This window comes from Entelurus aequoreus, linkage group LG01 (genome assembly GCF_033978785.1).
Source record: "Entelurus aequoreus isolate RoL-2023_Sb linkage group LG01, RoL_Eaeq_v1.1, whole genome shotgun sequence".
In the NCBI taxonomy this organism is placed as follows: Eukaryota; Metazoa; Chordata; class Actinopteri; order Syngnathiformes; family Syngnathidae; genus Entelurus; species Entelurus aequoreus.
The window spans coordinates 67,536,646-67,559,572 of NC_084731.1; the positions used below are offsets into that span (position 1 = coordinate 67,536,646).

General features: G+C 41.9%; 1 protein-coding gene across 1 annotated transcript in view; it reads right to left on the minus strand.

Annotated features, from left to right (window-relative positions):
• Positions 1-22,927, minus strand: part of ampd1 (adenosine monophosphate deaminase 1 (isoform M)) — a 71,374-nt gene that overhangs the window by 9,577 nt on the left and 38,870 nt on the right. Inside the window, exons 5-12 of the mRNA XM_062056918.1 lie at positions 15,893-16,058; positions 14,059-14,278; positions 11,475-11,604; positions 11,202-11,396; positions 9,067-9,198; positions 8,842-9,005; positions 8,649-8,775; positions 5,834-5,997 (exon numbers count right to left, since the gene is read on the minus strand). Coding sequence (XP_061912902.1) covers positions 5,834-5,997; positions 8,649-8,775; positions 8,842-9,005; positions 9,067-9,198; positions 11,202-11,396; positions 11,475-11,604; positions 14,059-14,278; positions 15,893-16,058 — 1,298 coding nt within the window. The remainder of the gene's footprint in view (positions 1-5,833; positions 5,998-8,648; positions 8,776-8,841; positions 9,006-9,066; positions 9,199-11,201; positions 11,397-11,474; positions 11,605-14,058; positions 14,279-15,892; positions 16,059-22,927) is intronic.

A 22,927-nucleotide genomic window follows, 5' to 3' on the forward strand; every position in this document is an offset into this window, starting at 1 on the left:
CAGACGCGCTAGCCGAACGACCTCACCTTGACTTCCTCCGTCTCCGGGGCGCCAACCGCATCAGTGATTGGGTGAAGTCCTTCGTCGTACCGTCGATCGCTGGAACGCAGGTGAGCACGGGTCGTGATGAGCAGATGAGAGCTGGCGTAGGTGCAGAGCTAATGTTTTTAGCATAGCTCTGTCGAGGTTCCGTAGCTAAGTTTGCTTTAATGGCGTCGTTAGCAACAGCATTGCTAAGCTTCGCCAAGCTGGAAAGCATTAACCGTGTATTTACATGTCCAGAGTTTGGTAGTATTGTTGATCTTCTGTCTATCCTTCCAGACTTATTTGTTTTGTTTCTATATGCAGTAAAGCCTGATGCTATCACGTTAGCTCAGTAGCTAAAGAGCTTCACCGATGTATTGTCGTGGAGATAAAAGTCACTGTGAATGTTCATTTCGCGTTCTCGACTCTCATTTTCAAGAGGATATAGTATCTGAGGTGGTTTAAAATACAAATCCGTGATCCACAATAGAAAAAGGAGAGAGTGTGGAGTCCGATGAACCCTTGTACCTAAGTTACGGTCAGAGCGAAAAAAGATACGTTCTGCACTGCACGCTAGTCCTTCACTTTAACGTTCCTCATCCACAAATCTTTCATCCTCGCTCAAATTAATGGGGTAATCGTCGCTTTCTCGGTCCGAATCTCTCTCGCTGCTGGTGTAAACAATAGGAAAATGTGAGCAGTCCTTCCTCCGGTGTCGTCACGCTACTTCTGGTAGGGGCAAGGCTTTTTTTTATCAGAGACCAAAAGTTGCGAACTTTATCGTCGTTGTTCTATACTAAATCCTTTCAGCAAAAATATGGCAATATCGCGAAATGATCAAGTATGACACATCGAATGGATCTGCTATCCCCGTTTAAATAAAAAAAATTCATTTCAGTAGGCCTTTAAAAAGCTCCTCTGTGGCACGGAGGATGAGATCCACCCGGAGTTCCTTAAGGCTCTGGATGCTGTGGGGCTGTCTTGGTTGACAAGACTCTGCAACATCGAATGGACATCGGGGGCGGTACCTCTGGATTGGCAGACCGGGGTGGTGATTCCTCTCTTTAAGAAGGGGAACCGGAGGTTGTGTTCCAACTATCGTGGGATCACACTCCTCAGCCTTCCCGGTAAGGTCTATACAGGTGTACTGGAGAGGAGGCTACGCCGGATAGTCGAACCTCGGATTCAGGAGGAACAGTGTGGTTTTCGTCCTGGTCGTGGAACTGGATCGGTTCGCAGCCGAGCGTGAAGCAACTGGGATGGGAATCAGCACCTCCAAGTCCGAGTCCATGGTTCTCGCCCGGAAAAGGGTGGAGTGCCATCTCCGGGTTGGGGAGGAGAGCTCGCCCCAAGTGGAGGAGTTCAAGTACCTCGGAGTCTTGTTCACGAGTGAGGGAACAGTGGATCTTGAGATCGACAGGCGGATCGGTGCGGCGTCTTCAGTAATGCGGACGCTGTATCGATCCGTTGTGGTGAAAAAGGAGCTGAGCCGGAAGGCAAAGCTCTCAATTTACCGGTCGATCTACATTCCCATCCTCACCTATGGTCATGAGTTTTGGGTTATGACCGAAAGGACAAGATCACGGGTACAAGCGGCCGAAATGAGTTTCCTCCGCCGGGTGGTGGAGTCTCCTTAGAGATAGGGTGAGAAGCTCTGTCATCCGGGAGGAGCTCAAAGTAAAGCCGCTGCTCCTCCACATCGAGAGGAGCCAGATGAGGTGGTTCGGGCATCTGGTCAGGATGCCACCCGTACGCCTCCCTCGGGAGGTGTTTTGGGCACGTCCGACCGGTAGGAGGCCACGGGGAAGACCCAGGACACGTTGGGAAGACTATCTCTCCCGGCTGGCCTGGGAACGCCTCGGGATCCCCCGGGAGGAGCTGGACGAAGTGGCTGGGGAGAGGGAAGTCTGGGCTTCCCTGCTTAGGCTGCTGCCCCCGCGACTCGACCTCGTATAAGCGGAAGAAGATGGATGGATGGACTAACAAAAACACTTAACATAAACATCAACACTAAACATAAACATCAACACTCAACATAAACACCTAACATAAACATCAACACTCAACATAAACATCAACACTCAATGTAAACACTTAACATACACATCAACACTCTACATAAACACTTAACATAAACATCCACACTCAACATAAACATCAACACTCAACAAACACCTAACATAAACATCCACACTCAACATTCTGATTGTGATGGAAAACATGTATGTATCCTTGCACTATGTCATTACAAACTGCAATATTTACAGTAACATAAACATCAACACTCAACATAAACACTTAACATAAACAACACTCAACATAAACATCCACACTCAACACTCAGATTGTGATGGAAAACATGTAAGTATCCTTGCACTATCTATTACAAACTGCAATACTTACAGTAACATAAAAACTGAACATCAACCCTCAACATAAACATCCACACTCAACACTCAGATTGTGATGGAAAACATGTAAGTATCCTTGTCATGATTAGTCACCCGGGTCATAGCATGATTTATGTTTGGTAGTTTTCCTGTTTTAGTCTGTTTCCTGGGTGCACCCTCTTTCCCTGTTTACTGTTGGTTTCCATGGGCACTGATTCTCCTCACCTGTCTTTGTTTAGCAATTAGTGTTCCCACCAGGTGTTTTGGGTAATCACTCCCCTTTATAGTTTTCTGTCACCCAGCATTAGTTGCTGGGTCAATGTTTGCTTTAGGCAAATGTTCTCCTGGTTTTTCGCCTCGCTCTAGTGATTTTTCTACACACTCGCATCCCTTGTTTTTCACCTTTGGTGAGATTTTTTTTTTTTTAGCTCCACGCTTGATAGCGTCCTCTAGTGATGGGTTGATGAGGCCTCATGAAGCGTTTCGACACATTGCAAAACTGTATTGATACTGTGTCGATACTGTGTCACTAAATACTGACATCTGCTGGACATTAAAAATCCCTACAGGCAACCTATGGACCGACTCAACTGACACTGATATTATGACCTAGTATATACAATAATATAAACCAAGTCATTGTATTTCATTTAGGATTATTTCATATCTTCATTTAAATAAAAATATATTTTTTAGATACAGTCAAATAATGTGAACATGTATCATGACTAGGATGGTAGAAGGTGGGGATTGAACCCCAGTAACCAATTGCTGGCACAGCCACGCTACCAACTTCGCCACGCCGTCATCCCTGTACCTTCTCTAGTAACAGTAGTGATGGGTCCACACAGATGCATCGGCGCATGCGTCGAGCTCATAGAGCGAAACCCTGTGTCGGTGCACGTACCGCTTTTAGAAAGTCACGTGACCGATCATGAGCTGCTTTGGTCACGTGACCGATACGCGAACTGTATCGCACTGACGCCTCCTCTGTGCCCTGTGAGCAACATTCCCTCTAAGGTGCGCGCCTGCGCAATTGCGCAGTGCTCAAGCGTCCTCCGTGCACACCGTGCGCCGCACAGCCAATATATGCCGCGCACCAAATCAAACCCATCTGAATTCTAAACAAAATAAACACATTTATTCTGTGTAATTTTGAAATGCAACTTTGAGTGACAGTGACAACAAGCGGCCCTAACGGTGTTCGTCAACAACACGCATTGCGCCGCTTCCTAATAAACACAGTTTGGCGCGCAGGCGTCAGTGCGATACAGTTCATGAGCGGTCACGTGACCAGAACAGCTCATGAGCGGTCACGTGACCAAAACAGCTCGTGTTCGGTCACGTGACTTTCTAAAAGCGATACGCGCACCGACACAGGGTATCGCTCTATGAGCTCGACGCATGCGCCGATGCATCGGTGTTGCCGGACCCATCACTAGCGTCCTCAGTTTTGTATTTTTGATCCTGCCTTAAAATAATTAAAACCTTAATCCTACCGGCACGCCGCTCCAGCTTGTTTTCTGCGTTGGAGGGAACACTACCAGTGCAGCCATGTGCCCCCTACGTAACAATCCTTGCACTATCCATTATAAACTGCAGTATGTACAGCAGGGGCGTCACTAGCTCTTAAGGACAGGGGGGGCTTAGCCCCCAGGAGATGCAGGATGCGAGTGAACGTAGCGCACGAGCACAAAACTTCACAAACGGCTAACAAAGACTTTGAAATTATTCATTGTTACTATTATTATTTCAATCGGTTTAGTTTCAATCTGTGTTCAGTACAACAACAAACATGGGTTTGCACAGTGACATTTTGTTTACAGCATCAACAACAATTACTTGCATGATCCTTCAAGTTACACTGAAACACAATGAAAGTCATGGCATTAGCCTCTATGTTATTAAAGGCCTACTGAAATGAAATTTCTATTGTATTTCTATTTTAAAATTTCTATTCTATTTCTATTATATTTCTATTTTAGGGGGGCTCGAGCCCCCCTAAAATAGGCCTAACAACGCCAATGATGTACAGTAACATCAACACTTAACATAAATATCAACACTCAACATAAACATCAACACTCAACAAACACTCAACATAAACACTCAACATAAACATCAACATCAACACTCAACATCAACACTCAACATAAGCATCAACATCAACAATCAACATAAACATCCACACCCAACACTCAGATTGTAATAGAAAACATGTATGTATCCTTGCACTATCCATTACAGACTGCAGTATTTCTGTGAAAAGCACATCGGGACCAGAGAACGAGCATGTCCGCGTGATTCACGGTGAAAGTTTCTCGTCTCCCTTCTCGTCTTCTTCATTCCAGTTAAACAGTGAACCATTGTCTCCACTGAGTTGCGTCATATGCTCTCTCCCCCTTCCAGACTGAGCCTACCCCCTCCCTCTCACCCATACTTGCCAACCCTCTCGATTTTCCCGGGAGACTCCCGAATTTCAGTGCCCCTCCCGAAAATCTCCCGGGGCAACCATTCTCCCGAATTTCTCACGATTTCCACCCGGACAACAATATTGGGGGCGTGCCTTAAAGGCCCCGCTTTTAAAGGCCACGTCTGCTTTTCCTCCATACAAACAGCGTGCCGGTGCAGTCACATAATATATGCGGCTTCTACACACACATAGGTGAATGCAATGCATACTTGATCAACAGCCATACAGGTCACACTGAGGGTGGCCGTATAAACAACTTTAACACTGTTACAAATATGCGCCACACTGTGAACCCACACCAAACAAGAATGACAAACACATTTTGGGAGAACATCCAAACCGTAACACAACATAAACACAACAGGAAAAATACCCAGAACCCCTTGCAGCACTAACTCTTCCGGGACGCTACAATATACACCCCCCGCTACCACCAAACTCCGCCCCCCCCAACCCCCCACCCCCACCCCCATTTCCCGAATTCGGAGGTCTCAAAGTTGGCAAGTATGCTCTCACCTTGTATTCAGCGTACAGCGGATAACGTTATACTTCCTGTTGCACACTTCTTACTTACTTTGCTATCTTCATTCCAGTTAAACAGTGAGCCATTGTCTCCACTGAGTTGCGTCATATGCTCCCTCCCCCCTCCACACTGAGCCTACCCCCTCCTTCCCTCCCTCCCAACTTGTATTCAGCTTAAAAGGAATAACGTTAATACTTCCTGTTGCATATTTCTTACATACTTTGCTATGATAGTGACATGTGCTTTTTGAAATTTAAAAGTTTTTTCAAACAAATTAAAAGAGACCATTTTGTTTGACTGCTTGATTACACAATTTCCAATACAACATTGATCATCAACAACAAAAATGTCAACACCCACACTGATCAACAACAAGTGTGCAAACAAGAGAAAACGCTTGAACATAAAAGGTGTGTCACTGACCTCCTGAGCTGGTTGAGCACGGCGATGTTGGCGTACATGTAGTAAATGTAGTACGTGTATGACGGGTTCTTCTCCAAGTCCCACTCCTCTGGTTTGGGGCTCTTGGTGGAGAACATGTGACCGCTGTGCTTGGACTCGTCGTCCACGCTGTCAAAACCTGTCACCTACGCGGCAGACGGCACACGCTGATTGTGGCACGCACGTTATTGTCGTTGCAATTTATTTTCAATTATTCTGGCAAATTCCATTTAAACACTGTGGTGCATTCGATCGATCACCGCATAGTTCAATAACACAAATGGTAATATGGCTCTATTTTTGCCAATGGAAAAAACAGGAATGCATTTTTTTAAGAACGTTTGCAATTTGTAATCCTGCTGCTATTAATAAGCGCTATGAGAAATAAGTCACGATATCAACAATGACGTTAGCAAGAAAAGCATTAAAGACAATGTATGCTATTTATAGTGGGGGTAACACAAAATAATATTGCCATAACACGACTTTCTCTGTCACAAAAGGAGTGTAGAGGCAGGGATTTGTTTCTCACTTGTCACCTGGGATAGTGGGTGTGGCTATGTGTGTGGGCGGAGTGTGTGTGGGGCTGATTGCTGAATATATAACACCTGCACCTCTCTGTGAATTGTTTGGCTTGTATGGAGAGAGTGTGAACCTGGGTGCCGTTACTTCTGTTGACCGCAAAGGGGTCGCAAAGAGAACGCAAAAGGACCACAAAGGGACCACAAACCATCTGAATGTAATGTATTGTATTTTTACTCAAAAGGGAAAATAAATCACCCTCAAAACAGCAGTAATGACTTCATGTTGCATCCTTGGACCCAGCGTGTCAGACAGAACCCTGCTTTCCACTCTCAGTGACTAATTACTTTCTGATAGTCACATTACAAGGAGTATACCGTAAATATAAACATTTTCCTGGTTTTACCAGTAATTGTTAGCCTATTTTATCCACTGTATTTTGATGTTAGTTTGACATTATAACTGTCATTATTACAGACATTTTATCCAAACAAAAATGTTCCTTATTTTCCATACAGAAATGTATATAATCGAGGGATTACATCATTTAAAAAAACTACACACGTTGCAACATTCCATCTTTTTTCTTCAGAAGAGTTTGATTTTACTGTCACAACAACTTTTTCCTAAGTATTTTTTAATTCTCATAAAAACAGTTTACCATAACTTTACATTTTTCCCTGGTAATTGTCCAAATCGATACGAGAAGTTTCTGCACAAAATGATTACTTTCATCGTAACAATGAAATTAATAGATCTTTAAGAGGTTTTCACGTGCGTAAGAAATGTACCACATTTTTTTGAAGTTATACTCTAGGGCAATGGTGTCCAAAGTGCGGGCCGGGGCCATTTTGTGGCCGGCAGTTACAATTATTGACCTATTTAATGCATCATTATATATTCCACTTTGAAATATTTTTGGGGAAAATATTGCATATTTTGTGTGTTTGCCATCCATCCATCCATTTTCTACCGTTTATTCCCTTCGGGGTCGCGGGGGGCGCTGGAGCCTATCTCAGCTACAATCGGGCGGAAGGCGGGGTACACCCTGGACAAGTGTTTGCCATATGAATAACAATGTTTTCTTGGACAAAAAGGGCATAAAACAAACAGAAAAAACATGGAAAATATAATAAAAACTCATGGATAGATCTGAAGTTGACCTACAGACATAAACGTGGAAAGTAAAAAAAAAAAAGCATTACTTATTTTTAAAACCTATTTTTTTCCATACTTTGGACACTCAAGTCTCTCGATCATATTCAGTTGCATCTGTTGAAGTTTTTATGTTTTTTTTAAGGTTTTGAATGCCCTTTTTTGTCAAAGAAAACTTTGTTTTTTGACAATGCAAACACACAAAATATAGAATATTTCCCCCAAAATATATTTCGAATTGGAATATTTCATGTGAAGTATTTAGAGCCTTAGGTATGTCAATAATTCATAACAACATTGATTTTGATGCATTGTTATCTTATGAGCAATGACAAGTTTAAAAAAAAAATCCCACTAAAATTATTTGGGATCCAAAAGGGTCCTAAAAGTGTTCAAAATAAGTCTTTTTTTAACTTTCAACAGGTAAATCTCTAGATAACTTCAGATCTATCTGTTGATTATAAGTTTTTATATATTTTAAGTTTTTGTATTTTAAATGCCCTTTTTGTAAAACTAAAACTAAGTTTTTTAACAATGCAAACACACAAAATATGCAATATTTTTCTCCAAAAAATAATTAAAAGTGCAATATTAGATGTGAAGTAAGTCCTCACATCTGCGGTCCCCTCCAAGGTTTCTCATTGTCATCCCATTGGGTTGAGTTTTTTCTTGCCCTGATGTGGGATCTGAGCCGAGGATGTCGTTGTGGCTTGTGCAACCCTTTGAGACACTCGTGATTTATAAGTAAAAACATTGAAGTTTTTTAAGATGGCAAACAGAAAATATTTTTAAGTGTAATATTTCATGTAAAGTAATTGGAAACGTAAATATATCAATAATTCATAACATTGATTTGGATGCATTATTATTTTTGGAGCAATGACCGTTTTAAAGCAAAAAAGCAGCCTTCATGGCAGCTTTGTGTTATTAAAATCATCATTACAACTTTTTCTCGTTACCTGTTTAGTTTTTTCAGTTTTTGTATTGATCTATTTTTGAATGGTATGTTTAGAACCTGCCGTGGGCCGTAAAAGGCCCTCGGGCTGCACTTTGGTCACCCTTGCATAAATGCCCCAAATTGGAGGGCATTTTCATGCGATGGACTATTGGTGGAGCTCACATGCTTGAGGAAGATGCTGAGGTCCGGATTGGACTTTGGGTCGATTGTGGCCTGAAAGACAGGAAGGAAGATGTTCTCCAACATCTTTCCAAAGTGGGGCACAAAGTTCCTGGCCCTGAAGATGTCGCTAAAGGCAGAAGGAGACGTCAGTGACAAATAATACAGAGCGAGGAACATGTCGCCCAGGACTGACTAGATTCTGGGAATCTGGATCATCCACTTCAGGTACGGAGAGAAGACCCGGTGCTTGACGAACCAGCCCGACAGTTTGCTCCACTCGGCGGCTGTGCAGCCGTAGATGGACAGTCGCGGTTCGGCGTACTGATACTTGGCGTCCTCCAGGTCGTGGGCCACTTCCTGCTCGGTGGGAAATAGGGTTGGTTTGGACCGACAAACATCAAGGGCGGATGTGGAGGACCTTAATGATGGTGGCAAAGTATTCTCCGTTGATGTGGTTCTCAGTCTTCAGGTAGAGATCCCGCAGCTCGCTGGCTCCTACCGGGTTGTACTTGGCGTTGAACTTGTCAAAGCGCTGGAACGTCTGCCGGCCCTATGGCCACAAACAGAAACACCATTAATGGCCATCTTTGGTTCACGGTTTATCGTCAGTGACTCAGCGGGGGGCCCAGGGGAAGAGTCCAAACTCTTAAAATGTAACAAGACTAGTTTGGTCTCACAAGGTCAAGACTCTTTTCTTTGTGTTACCTTTCCAGAAAGACAGAATTTTACAGGAATACGCTAACATTTTTGTCCTGATTGATTGTAGCAAGAACAAAGTGACATTTTTATCTCTGAAAAAAATAAAAAAATTACAATAGACTTGTATTTTGTTAAGAGAGAAAGTTATAACATTACGGTTTAAAAAATTAAATCATCGGATTGTTGCGAGAACGCTGTATGTTTACAGGGAAAACATTTTGAAATGCTATGAGAATGGGAAAAAATATTTGAAAACTTTTTGCGCAAAAAAATTTGAATTTCTACAAATTGTTTTTACAAAAAAAATATGTGTGTGTATATATATATATATATATATATATATATATATATATATATATATATATATATAGTCGTGGTCAAAAGTTTACATACACTTGTAAAGAACATGATGTCATGGCTGTCTTGAGTTTCCAATAATTTCTACAACTCTTATTTTTTTGTGATAGAGTGATTGGAGCACATACTTGTTGGTCACAAAAAACATTCATGAAGTTTGATTATTTTATGAATTTACTATGGGTCTACTGAAAATGTGAGCAAATCTGCTGGGTCAAAAGTATACATACAGCAATGTTAATATTTGCTTACATGTCCCTTGGCAAGTTTCACTGCAATAAGGCGCTTTTGGTAGCCATCCACAAGCTTCTGCTTGAATTTTTGACCACTCCTCTTGACAAAATTGGTGCAGTTCAGCTAAATTTGTTGGTTTTCTGACATGGACTTGTTTCTTCAGCATTGTCCACATGTTTAAGTCAGGACTTTGGGAAGGCCATTCTAAAACATTAATTCTAGCCTGATTTAGCCATTACTTTACCATTTTTGGACGTGTGTTTGGGGTCATTGTCCTGTTGGAACACCCAACTGCACCCAAGACCCAACCTCCGGGCTGATGATTTTAGGTTGTCTTGAAGAATTTGGAGGTAATCCTCCTTTTTCATTGTCCCATTTACTCTCTGTAAAGCACCAGTTCCATTGGCAGCAAAACATTCTTACCGTCATTCATGGTGGTGGTAGTATAGTATAGTATCACAAAAAAATAAGAGTTGTAGAAATTAATGGAAACTCAAGACAGCCATGACATTGTTCTTTACAGGTGTAACTTTTGACCACGACTGTGTGTGTGTGTGTGTGTGTGTGTGTGTGTGTGTGTGTGTGTGTGTGTGTGTGTGTGTGTGTGTGTGTGTGTGTGTGTGTGTGTGTGTGTGTGTGTGTGTGTGTGTGTGTGTGTGTGTGTGTGTGTGTGTGTGTGTGTGTGTGTGTGTGTATATATATATATATATATATATATATATATATATATATATATATAAAATATTAAGATGCCTTTTTGCTAATACAATATTTTTGGTCGGAATATTGCAAATAACAAGTATGCTCTACTGTGGAAGTTAATTTTAAAAAGTAGGAATGATGCACAAATAAATTAAGTTGACGTTTTTTTGACAGCCAATAATCGTAACGTTACAAGAAAAGTTGCCAGAATTTTACAAGAGTATGGTAAAGACCCGATGTTACGGAATAAAATCATTGGACTGTTGCGAGAACGATGTTTTTTTTACTGGGAAAACATTTTGAAATGTTACAAGAATGGGGGGAAAAAATCTTTAAAAATATTTTGAAAGACTTTTTGCTCAGAAAAAAAATTCACTTGTTTTTTTTCTAAAAAGAAAATGTTTTTACTCTTGTAATGTTATCAATGTATTTCTGCTCACAGCCACTAGGGGGCACACTTGCACAATACCCGCCAATTGCTACGATATGTCGTGACGCGAAAGAAGCTTCCTTCTCGTAATATCGCAGCACCAGTCCTGCAACCGCTGGAGGTGAACGTACGGCGTGAACGTCCAGCGAGTCCACGGTGAGGTCGTAAGGGTGCAGGTTGAGCGACTCAAAGAGCTCCTTCATGGTGATGTCACGTCCATTCAGGCTGTGGACTATGCGGTCGGCGTCCACACGGTACGACTTCTTGATGAAGCGAAGGAGATGCTTCTGGTTCATGCAGGCCGCAGCGTGGATGTGGGTGTCCACCTGCCAAAAGGAAAGACCTGCAGGTGTAGTCACTCTGATTGGCTGCCAACGGGAAAAACTGTAATGGTGGGCTCGGACCTTCCTGCAGTTGTAGAAATCTCTGTGAGGATTCTTCTTCAGCTCCTTCATCTCCTCCATCTCATTCAGCATCTCATGCACGTTGAACTTGGACATGAGGAACTTCAGACGCCGGTGGGAGTAAGTCTTGCTGCAAACAACGACAAATGGAAAATACCCTCGTAGTTTTAACGACAAAAAGCCATTCTATTATTAGAAAGTGACAACAATAATGTTCCAAGGTTTAGGGCCATAGAGGAAAATAATAATAATTTCAAGACAAAAAAAGTCAAGTTTTTGTTTAATTTACGAGATTTGAGTAGTCGCGTTGTAATTTTGTTGGGATATTAAGTTTGTCATATTATGACTTTTTTCCAAAAGTAATATGACCATAGTATATTTTTTATCGTAATATTCTGACTTCATTTAGCTATCACTTATTCAGGTAATAACGCTACAACTTTATAACTTGTGGACAAATTGAGAACAGGAAGTACAAAAAAGTGTTAGTAATTGCTATGAAGTAAAAAGTAGTAGGACTAAATAAGTTTTGCTTCTTCCTACTCCTTTTCGGACATGATGTAAAGAGAAAATAATGAATACATGTCAAAAATATGACGTATGATTTCGAAACTGTGTACACGTTCAAAATCAACTTCAACACTGCAATTAAAAAAAATTCAAGATCAAAGTTGTCGCATTGTGTTAAAATAAAGATTTAAGGTTTGTGTTATCACAACTTTTTTCAGAATGTTCTCATAAAATTCAGACTTTGTTCTGCTAACATGACCACAAATCCTTTATTTATGTAACAACGTTACTACTTTGTTTCTTTGTTGGAGAAAATAAATTGTGATGCCACTCAAAAAAATGCGTAAATTATGAGAATTAGTCGTGGTGTTAATTTTTGTTAAGGTGAAGACTTTAAACTTATACTACAACTTTTCTCACAACAAAATAGCGGACTATGCCAACGTTTTCACGTAATACTCCTTCATTCTGCAACATTATCACTCCAGCCATCCATCCATTTTCTACCGCTTGTCACTTTTGGGGTCGCGGGGGATGCTGGAGTCTATCTCAGCTGCACACGGGCGTAAGGCGGGGTACACCCTGGACAAGTCGCCACCTCATCACAAGGCCAACACAGATAGACAGACAACATTCACACTCACATTCACACACTAGGGACCATTTAGTGTCACCAATCAACCTATCCCCAGGTGCATGTCTTTGGAGGTGGGAGAAAGCCGGAGTACCCAGAGGGAACCCACGCAGTCACGGGGAGAACATGCAAACTCCACACAGAAAGATCCCGAGCCCGGGATTGAACTCAGGACTACTCAGGACCTTCGTATTGTGAGGCACATGCACTAACCCCTGTGCCACCGTGCTGCCCGCTCATTATCACTCTATTCATGTAAATACAACTTTGTAGGATAGAAAACAAGGACATAGCGTTAAAAGAAAAGTCGTTATATTTTGAAAATACATTGTTGTAAAAAATAAATTGAGATGCCAATTAAAAAAAAAAAACGTAAATTATGAGTTTGAAGTAGTCGGTCGAAAAGTTGTTATATTTCAGGAATAAAATGTTTTCATAGAAAACTGTTGTATTGTTATGAAAATAAATTGCAATGCCACTCAAAAAGATGCGTAAATTATGAGGTTTAAGTCGTCGCATTGTAAATTTTTGTCAAAATTATAATTTAAGCTTGGGATATTACAACTTTTTTCATAACAAAAAAAATCAGACTATGCCAACGTTTTTCACGTAATACTCCCTCATTCTGCAACATTATCACTTTATTCATGCTAGTACAACTTTGTACGATAGAATTATATATCAATATTTCGAGAACAACATTTTTATAAAAATACTTTGTAGTGTTACGAAAATAAATTGTGACGCCATTCAAAAAGCATAATTCCAAAAAAATGTGTGAATGATGAGGTTTAAGTCGTCGCGTTTTAAATTTCCATTAAAATTGGAATTTTGGGCTTTTTTCACAACAACAAAAAATCAGACTATGCCAACGTTTTTTACGTAATACTCCTTCATTCTGCATCATTTTTGCGTGACAACATTACAACTTTGTACGATGGAAACCAAAGACATAACGTTAAAAGTTGTTATATTTCCAGAATAACGCTAAATAACCGTCAAAAGAATATGTAAAAAAATGTAATTAAAGTAGTTGCGTTGTCTTTTTTCGTAAGTGGGTAACACAATCTTCCTGTAAAATTCCAACAGGATTCTGCGTGACAACCTATGTTTTGTACAGCGCTTTGTGATTTTATCTGTGAAAAGCGCTTTATAAATCAAATTTACTTACTTACAACATTACAACTTTGTACGATAGAAACCAAAGACATAATGTTTGAAGTAGTTATATTTCCAGAATAACGCTAAATTACAGTTAAAAGAATGTGTAAAAAATTTGTATTAAAGTAGTCACGTTGTTGTTTTACGTTAAAGTTGGTAACGCTATTTTTCTCGTAAAATTCCGACAAATTTCTGCTAAAATTAACACTTTTTTGTGCGTGACAACATTACAACTTTGTACGATATTAAAGATTTCAACGAGGACTCGCAGTGGCTCACGTGGGTCCTTGTGCGATGAGCGCGATGAGGAAGTTCATGTCGTCGATGAAGGAGTTGTAGTCGGGACAGGGCAGGTCTCTGGGCCGATGCTTGTCGGCGGCGTCCGCGTCATCGTAAACGTAGATCAGACCATCCTTCATGCGAGCCACGTAGTCCAGGGTCTCTGGGAGGTCGGCCGTGTCGAAGGGGTCTTCACCGTTCTTTGGCGGCGACGTGAAAACTACATTGGAAAAAAAATTAACAGTAAAATTATTGAGCATATATTATTGATGTTAGATAATATTGAGTATGTAATTCATGTTAGATAATATTGAGAGTATATTATTGATGTTAGATCATATTCAGAGTATATATAATTCATGTTCGATCATATTGAGAGTATATATATATAATTCATGTTAGATAATATTGAGAGTACATATAATTCATGTTAGATAATATTGAAAGTATATATAATTTATGTTAGATAATATTGAGAGTATATATAATTTATCTTACAGTATATAATAATTTATGTTAGATAATGAGAGTATATATAATTTATGTTATATAATAGTGAGAGTATATATGATTGATGTTAGATAATATTGAGAGTATATATAATTGATGTTAGATAATATTGAGAGTATTTTATTGATGTTAGATAATATTGAGAGTATATATAATTCGTGTTAGACAATATTGAATATATATACAATTAATGTGAGATAATATTGAGTATATTATATAATATTGAGATTAAATATGATTGATGTTGGATAATATTGAGTGTATATATAATTCATGTTAGATAATATTGAGAGTATATATAATTCATGTTAGATAATATTGAATATATATATATATATACTGTATATAATTCATGTTGGATAATATCGAGTATATATAATTCATGTTAGATAATATTGAACGTATATAATTCATGTTAGATAATATTCAGAGTACATATATCTCATGTTAAATAGTATTGAGAGTATATATGATTGATGTTAGATAATATTGAGAGTATGTAAAATTCATGTTAGATAATATTGAGTGTATATCTAATTTATGTCAGATAACTCTGGAACGATCTCCCTCTCCATGTGAGACAGGCCCCTTCTTTGGCTACTTTTAAGACCCTTCTTAAAACCCATTTTTATTCACTGGCTTTCAACCCAGCATGAGACTTTAAACTGTTTTTAACTTTTTTAACTTTTTAACTGCTTTTTATCTAACAAATTGTTCTTAGAATAATTTGTATTTGCTTTTTCAATATGTAATTTACTTCTGTTTTAAATGTTATTTTTTAGTCTGTTCTTTGCCTGTATTTCTTTGTGGTGTACAGCCCTTTGTTCTTCAACAGTGGTTGTTTTTAGAGGGCTTTATAAATAAAGTTGGTATGGTATGGTATGGTAATAATGAGAGCATATAATTCATGTTAGATAATATTGAGAGTATATCAAATTCATGTTAGATAATATTGAGAGTATATAATTGATGTTAGATAATATTGAGAATATTTAAAATTAATGTTAGATCATATTGAACGTATATAATTGATGTTAAATAATATTGAGAGTATATAATTCATGTTAGATAATATTAGGAGTATATAAAATTAATGTTTGATTATATTGAAAGTATATCATTGATGTTAATATTGAGAGTATATAATTCATGTTAGATCATATTGAGAGCATATAATTCATATTAGATAATGAGTGTATATATAATTCATGTTAGATAATATTGAGAGTATATAATTCATGTAAGATAATATTGAGTGTATATATGATTCATGTTAGCTAATATTGAGAGCATATAAAATTCATGTTGAGAGTATATCATTCACCTGGCTGCACCTGGTCCTCCAACTTGAAGGTGTCTCCCTCGATGTCGCGCAAGTACTGCGAGGCGGTGCCAGGGAAGCGCTGGTAGGCCAACTTCATGTACTTCTCTCTGATGGTTAAAGCGCGATAGATACCTTTGCAGGACAGTTCGAAGTCGTCCATGGTCACCTGACATTGCCATAACGACCATCAATACAGGACAGGAGAACATAAGAGACAAAATGGCAGCAACATTTTATTTTGGTAATATTTTATACATCAGTCAAAACTATAGAAAAAAATAAAATATTACATATTCAATATAATATATTCAGAAAATTCTAAAACTATTTTGGCTATTTTTAAAGTAAAATTGTACTTCAAACCGCACACTGAAAAATGATATCATGCGGCGGCCATTGTGATATTGGAAACTGGGGAAAGTGGCTCCTACCAGTGGCGTGCAGTCACTAGAGGCAGGGGAGGCGGGGCCTCACCTGCCATCATGGAAAGAAAAAAATGTAAAAAGAAAAAGAAATGTATTAAATTGTTTTATGTATCCAGTGATTATACTAAAGTTCTTTTCTATTTAACTTCACCAGTTTTAGATTATTTTTATTTTTATTTTCACATTTGCCGTTCAAATACTGAGAAGAGACGGTTGAGGCATCAGCAGCCAGTTGAGGCACGTCACTGATTTGTGCCTCAACATGGATTGTGCGCAATGACTCGGCTAACTGCTGAGCTGCTGTGCAGTGAGACTGTATTGCTATATGAATTACATCAGCTAACTAAGCTATGGCATAGTTTAGTTAGCTGAGGTATATAATGTACAGTGTATTTTGTCAACAACTGTATGTGTGTAACGTATTTCTTGCGCTGAGCATTCATAAAACTGCTGCAAAAAACATACTGTCTGAGGCTCGCAGTAATCCGGCCTCCTGGTGGTAGAGGGCGGTAGTGATCCCGATCATTCCTCGCCGCAGAAGGAAAAAAAAAAAAAAAAGTTTGCAAGTCATTTGTTTATTTCCTCTCGCCTGGACTTTTATTAAAAACATGGAGGATTACATATGTAACATAAAACAGTTTTCTAAACTGGACTTTCAATCGAAGCAGGAGGTAATAATTAAAGGTAGACCAACGCCGGAGCTAAAAGGTTTGTTTTTGACTTCGGGACAGAAGACCCATTCTTTTCAAACGGCGTGGTACACACGCAAAGGCTGGCTGTGTGGATGTCCAGCAAGAAAGGTAAGACCATAATAATGTTTTTTTTTATTAAATGTGCTTTTTTGTGTGCTACAGTTGTGTAAAGAATGCTGGTATGAGCTTTTAAACATAACCCGTTAACTGCTGCCAATCACATGGTGAATAAGATACTATTTAGGGTTCATATGTTTGTAAATCTGACTGTGAGGATGCAGTGCCTCACCAGACATTAACCTCACCGCACGCCACTGTACTGTGTATATATATATGGGAACGTCTGGCAGAGTCTCCTGTCAGAGAGAGTTTCAATTCCCACCTCCGGAAGAATTTTGAACATGTCACAAGGGAGGTGCTGGACATTGAGTACGAGTGGACCATGTTCCGCACCTCTATTGTCGAGGCGGCTGATTGGAGCTGTGGCCGCACGGTAGTTGGTGCCTGTCGTGGCGGTTTTTCTAGAACTCGTTGGTGGACACCGGCGATGAGGGATGCCGTCAAGCTGAAGAAGGAGCCTATCTGGTTCTTTTGGCTCATGGGACTCCGGAGGCAGCGGACAGGTACCGACAGGCCAAGCGGTGTGTGGCTTCAGCGGTCGCGGAGGCAAAAACTCGGACATGGGAGGAGTTCGGAGAAGCCATGGAAAACGACTTCCGGACGGCTTTGAAGCGATTCTGGATCACCATCCGCCGCCTCAGGAAGGGGAAGCAGTGCACTGTCAACACCGTGTATGGTGCGGATGGTGTTCTGCTGACCTCGACTGCGGATGTTGTGGATCGGTGGAGGGAATACTTCGAAGACCTCCTCAATCCCACCAACACGTCTTCCTATGAGGAAGCAGTGTCTGGGGAATTCCGTGGTGGGCTCTCCTATTTCTGGGGCTGAGGTTGCTGAGGTAGTTAAAAAGCTCCTCGGTGGCAAGGCCCCGGGGGTGGATGAGATCCGCCCGGAGTTCCTTAATGCTCTGGATGCTGTGGGGCTGTCTTGGTTGACAAGACTCTGCAGCCTCGCGTGGACGTCGGGGGCGGTACCTCTGGATTGGCAGACCGGGGTTGTGGTTCCTCTCTTTAAGAAGGGGAACTGGAGTGTGTGTTCCAACTAACGTGGGATCACACTCCTCAGCCTTCCCGGTAAGGTCTATTCAGGTGTCCTGGAGAGGAGGCTACGCCGGATAGTCGAACCTCGGATTCAGGAGGAACATTGTGGTTTTCGTCCTGGTCGTGGAACTGTGGACCAGCTCTATACTCTCGGCAGGGTCCTTGAGGGTGCATGGGAGTTTGCCCAACAAGTCTACATGTGCTTTGTGGACTTGGAGAAGGCATTCGACCGTGTCCCTCGGGAAGTCATGTGGGGAGTGCTCAGAGAGTATGGGGTATCGGACTGTCTGATTGTGGCTGTCCGCTCCCTGTATGATCAGTGTCAGAGCTTGGTCTGCATTGTCGGCAGTAAGTTGGACACATTTCCAGTGAGGGTTGGACTCCGCCAAGGCTGCCCTTTGTCACCGATTCTGTTCATAACTTTTATGGATAGAATTTCTAGGCACACTCAAGGCGTTGAGGGGATCCGGTTTGGTGGCCGCAGGATTAGGTCTCTGCTTTTTGCAGATGATGTGGTCCTGATGGCTTCATCTGGCCAGGATCTTCAGCTCTCACTGGATCGGTTCGCAGCCGAGTGTGAAGCGACTGGGATGAGAATCAGCACCTCCAAGTCCGAGTCCATGGTTCTCGCCCGGAAAAGGGTGGAGTGCCATCTCCGGGTTGGGGAGGAGACCCTGCCCCAAGGGGAGGAGTTCAAGTACCTAGGAGTCTTGTTCACGAGTGAGGGAAGAGTGGATCGTAAGATCGACAGGCGGATCGGTGCGGCGTCTTCAGTAATGCGGACGCTGTATTGATCCGTTGTGGTGAAGAAGGAGCTGAGCCGGAAGGCAAAGCTCTCAATTTACCGGTCGATCTACGTTCCCATCCTCACCTATGGACATGAACTTTGGGATATGACCGAAAGGACAAGATCATGGGTACAAGCGGCTGAAATGGGTTTCCTCCGCCGGGTGGCGGGGCTCTCCCTTAAAGATAGAGTGGGAAGCTCTGCCATCCGGGGGGAGCGCAAAAGTAAAGCCACTGCTTCTCCACATCGAGAGGAGCCAGATGAGGTGGTTCGGGCATCTGGTCAGGATGCCACCCGAATGCCTCCCTAGGGAGGTGTTTAGGGCACGTCCAACCGGTAGGAGGCCCCGGGGAAGACCCAGGACACGTTGGGAAGACTATGTCTCCCGGCTGGCCTGGGAACGCCTCAGGATCCCCCGGGAAGAATTGGACGAAGTGGCTGGGGAGAGGAAAGTCTGGGCTTCCCTGCTTAGACTGCTGCCCCCGCGACCCGACCTAGGATAAGCGGAAGAAGATGGATGGATGGATGGATTTGTTGTGATGCCCTGCTGGATGCATTAAACAATGTAACAAGGTTTTCCAAAATAAATCCACTCAAGTTATGGAAAAAAATGCCAACATGGCACTGCCATATTTATTATTGAAGTCACAAAGTGCATTACTTTTTTTAACATACTTCAAAACAGCAGCTTGGAATTTGGGACATGCTCTCCCTGAGAGAGCATGAGGAGGTTGAGGTCGGCGGGGTTGGGGGGTGGGGTTGAAGTGGGGGGGGGGGTTAGTAGGGGGTGCATATTGCAGCGTCCCAGAAGAGTTAGTGCTGCAAGGGGTTCTGGGTATTTGTTCTGTTGTGTTTATGTTGTGTTACGGTGCGGATGTTCTCCCGAAATGTGTTTGTCATTCTTGTTTGGTGTGGGTTCACACTGTGGCGCATATTTGTAACAGTGTTAAAGTTGTTTATACGGTCACCCTCAGTGTGACCTGTATGGCTGTTGACCAAGTATGCCTTGCATTCACTTGTGTGTGTGAAAAGCCATAGATATTATGTGACTGGGCCGGCATGCAAAGGAAGTGCCTTTAAGGTTTATTGGCGCTCTGTACTTCTCCCTATGTTTGTGTGCACAGCGGAGTTTTATAAAGTAATACATTTTACTTTTTGAAACCGATACCGATAATTTCCGATATTACATTTATCGGCCGATAATATCGGACTGCCGATATCATCGGCCGATAAATGCTTTAAAATGTGATATCGGAAATTATCGGTATCGGTTTCAATAAGTAAATTGTATATGCGTGTGTATATATATATATATATATACACGCACCAGGACACCCTAGGCCGCAGTTCCATGATCGACTTTGTAGTTGTGTCATCGGATTTGCGGCTTCATGTTTTGGACACTCGGGTGAAGAGAGGGGCGGAGCTTTCTACCGATCACCACCTGGTGGTGAGTGGGCTGCGATGGTGGGGGAGGATGCCAGACAGACCTGGCAGGCCCAAACGCATTGTGAGGGTTTGCTGGGAACATCTGGCAGAGTCTCCTGTCAGAAAGAGTTTCAATTCCCACCTCCGGAAGAACTTTGAACATGTCACGAGGGAGGTGCTGGACATTGAGTCCGAGTGGACCATGTTCCGCACCTCTATTGTCGAGGCGGCTGATTGGAGCTGTGGCCGCAAGGAAGTTGATGCCTGTCGTGGCGGTAATCCTAGAACCCGTTGGTGGACACCGGTGGTGAGGGATGCCGTCAAGCTGAAGAAGGAGTCCTATAGGGTTCTTTTGGCTCATAGGACTCCTGAGGCAGCGGACAGGTACCGACAGGCCAAGCGGTGTGCGGCTTCAGCGATTGTGGAGGCAAAAACTCGGACATGGGAGGAGTTCGGGGAAGCCATGGAAATGGTCTGGGAACGCCTCGGGATCCCCCGGGAAGAGCTGGGCGAAGTAGCTGGGGAGAGGGAAGCCCAGGCTTCCCTGCTTAGGCTGCTGCCCCCGCGACCCGACCTCGGATAATCGGAAGAAGATGGATGGATGGATGGATATTAGGGCTGTGAATCTTTGGGTATCCCACGAATCGATTCAATATCGATTCTTGGGGTCTTGATTCGATTCAAAAACGATATTTTCCCGATTCAAAAGGATTCTCTATTCATTCAATACATAGGATTTCAACAGGATCTACCCCAGTCTGCTGACATGCAAGCAGAGTAGTAGATTTTTGTAAAAAGCTTTTATAATTGTAAAGGACAATGTTTTATCAACTACAATAATGTAAATTTGTTTTAACTATTAAGTGAACAAAATATATGACTTATTTTATCTTTGTGAAAATATTGGACACTGTTTGTTGTCAAGCTTATGAGATGCGATGCAAGTGTAAGCCACTGTGACACATTTATTTTTTTTATTTTTTTATAAATGTCTAATGATAATGCCAATGAGTGATTTTTAATCACTGCTATGTTGAAATTGTAACTAATATTGATACTGTTGTTGATAATATTCATTTTTGCTTCACTACTTTTGGTTTGTTCTGTGTCGTGTTTGTGTCTCCTCTCAATTGCTCTGTTTATTGCAGTTCTGAGTGTTGCTGGGTCAGGTTTGGTTTCTGGAATTGGATTGCATTATTATGGTTTTGCTGTGTATTGTTTTGTTGGATTGATTAATTACAAAAAATAAATAAAATAAAATATAAAATAAAAATAAAAAATAAATCGATTTTTCAAAAATGAGAATCGATTCTGAATCGCACAACGTGAGAATCGCGATTTCGAATTCGAATCGATTTTTTCCCACACCCCTAATATAAATAAATAAAATTTCCCCCCGGTGGGGTGGTGTCTGTGTCAACCTCAAGCTCTGGTCCTCTACCACAGTGGTCCCCAACCACCGGGCCGTGGCCCGGTACCGGTCCGTGGATCGATTGGTACCGGGCCGCACAAGCAATGTAAAAAAATATATATATATATTTTTTTTTTAATGTTTTTTTTAATTAAATCATTCTGTTATTAATATTTCTGGTTCCTAAATTATATATCAATATAGATCAATACAGTCTGCAGGGATACAGTCAGTAAGCACACGATTGTATTTTTTTGACAAAATTTTTTTTAAAATAGATCCGGGCGGCCATTCTTCCCAATCACGCCTTTCCAGGTTTCACTGTCGTTGCCAACATGAGCGTTGAAGTCCCCCAGTAGGACAAGGGAATCACCCGGGGGAGCATTTGAGCATTTTCCAGTACTCCCTCGAGTGTATCCAAAAAGGGTGGGTACTCTGAACTGTTGTTTGGTGCGTAAGCACTAACAACAGTCAGGACCCGTACCCCCACCCGGGAACTGGTTCCAGAGCCCTTGCTGTGCGTCGAGGTGAGTCCGACTATATCCAGCCGGAATTTCTCTACCTCGCGCACTAGCTCAGGCTCCTTCCCCCACCGGCAAGGTGACGTTCCACGTCCCAAGAGCTAGCTTATGTAGCCGAGGATCAGACCGCCAAGTGCCCTGCCTTCGGCTGACGCCCAGCTCACAATGTACACGACCTTTGTGGCCCCTCCCATGAGTGGTGAGCCCATTGGAGGGGTGACCCACGTTGCCTCTTCGGGCTGTGCCCGGCCGGGCCAAATGAGGACAGGCCCAGCCACCAGGCTTTTGCCATCGTGCCCCAACTCCGGGCCTGGCTCCAGGCCCGGATTTCCCTCGCCCGCGTCCGGGCGAGGGAAATCTGAGTCCTTGTTGTTGCATTCTCATAGAAGTCTTCGAGCTGCCTAGGACCTGTTTGTCTTGGGAGACCATACCAGGGGGCATGAAAGCCCCTGGACAACATAGCTCCTAGGATCATTGGGACACGCAAACTCCTCTACCACGGTAAGGTGGAAGCTCAGAGAGGAGCATCACAACAAAAATAAACATAATAATGTGTTAATTCCACGACTGTATACTGTATATCGGTATCGGTTGATATCAGAAGCGGTAAT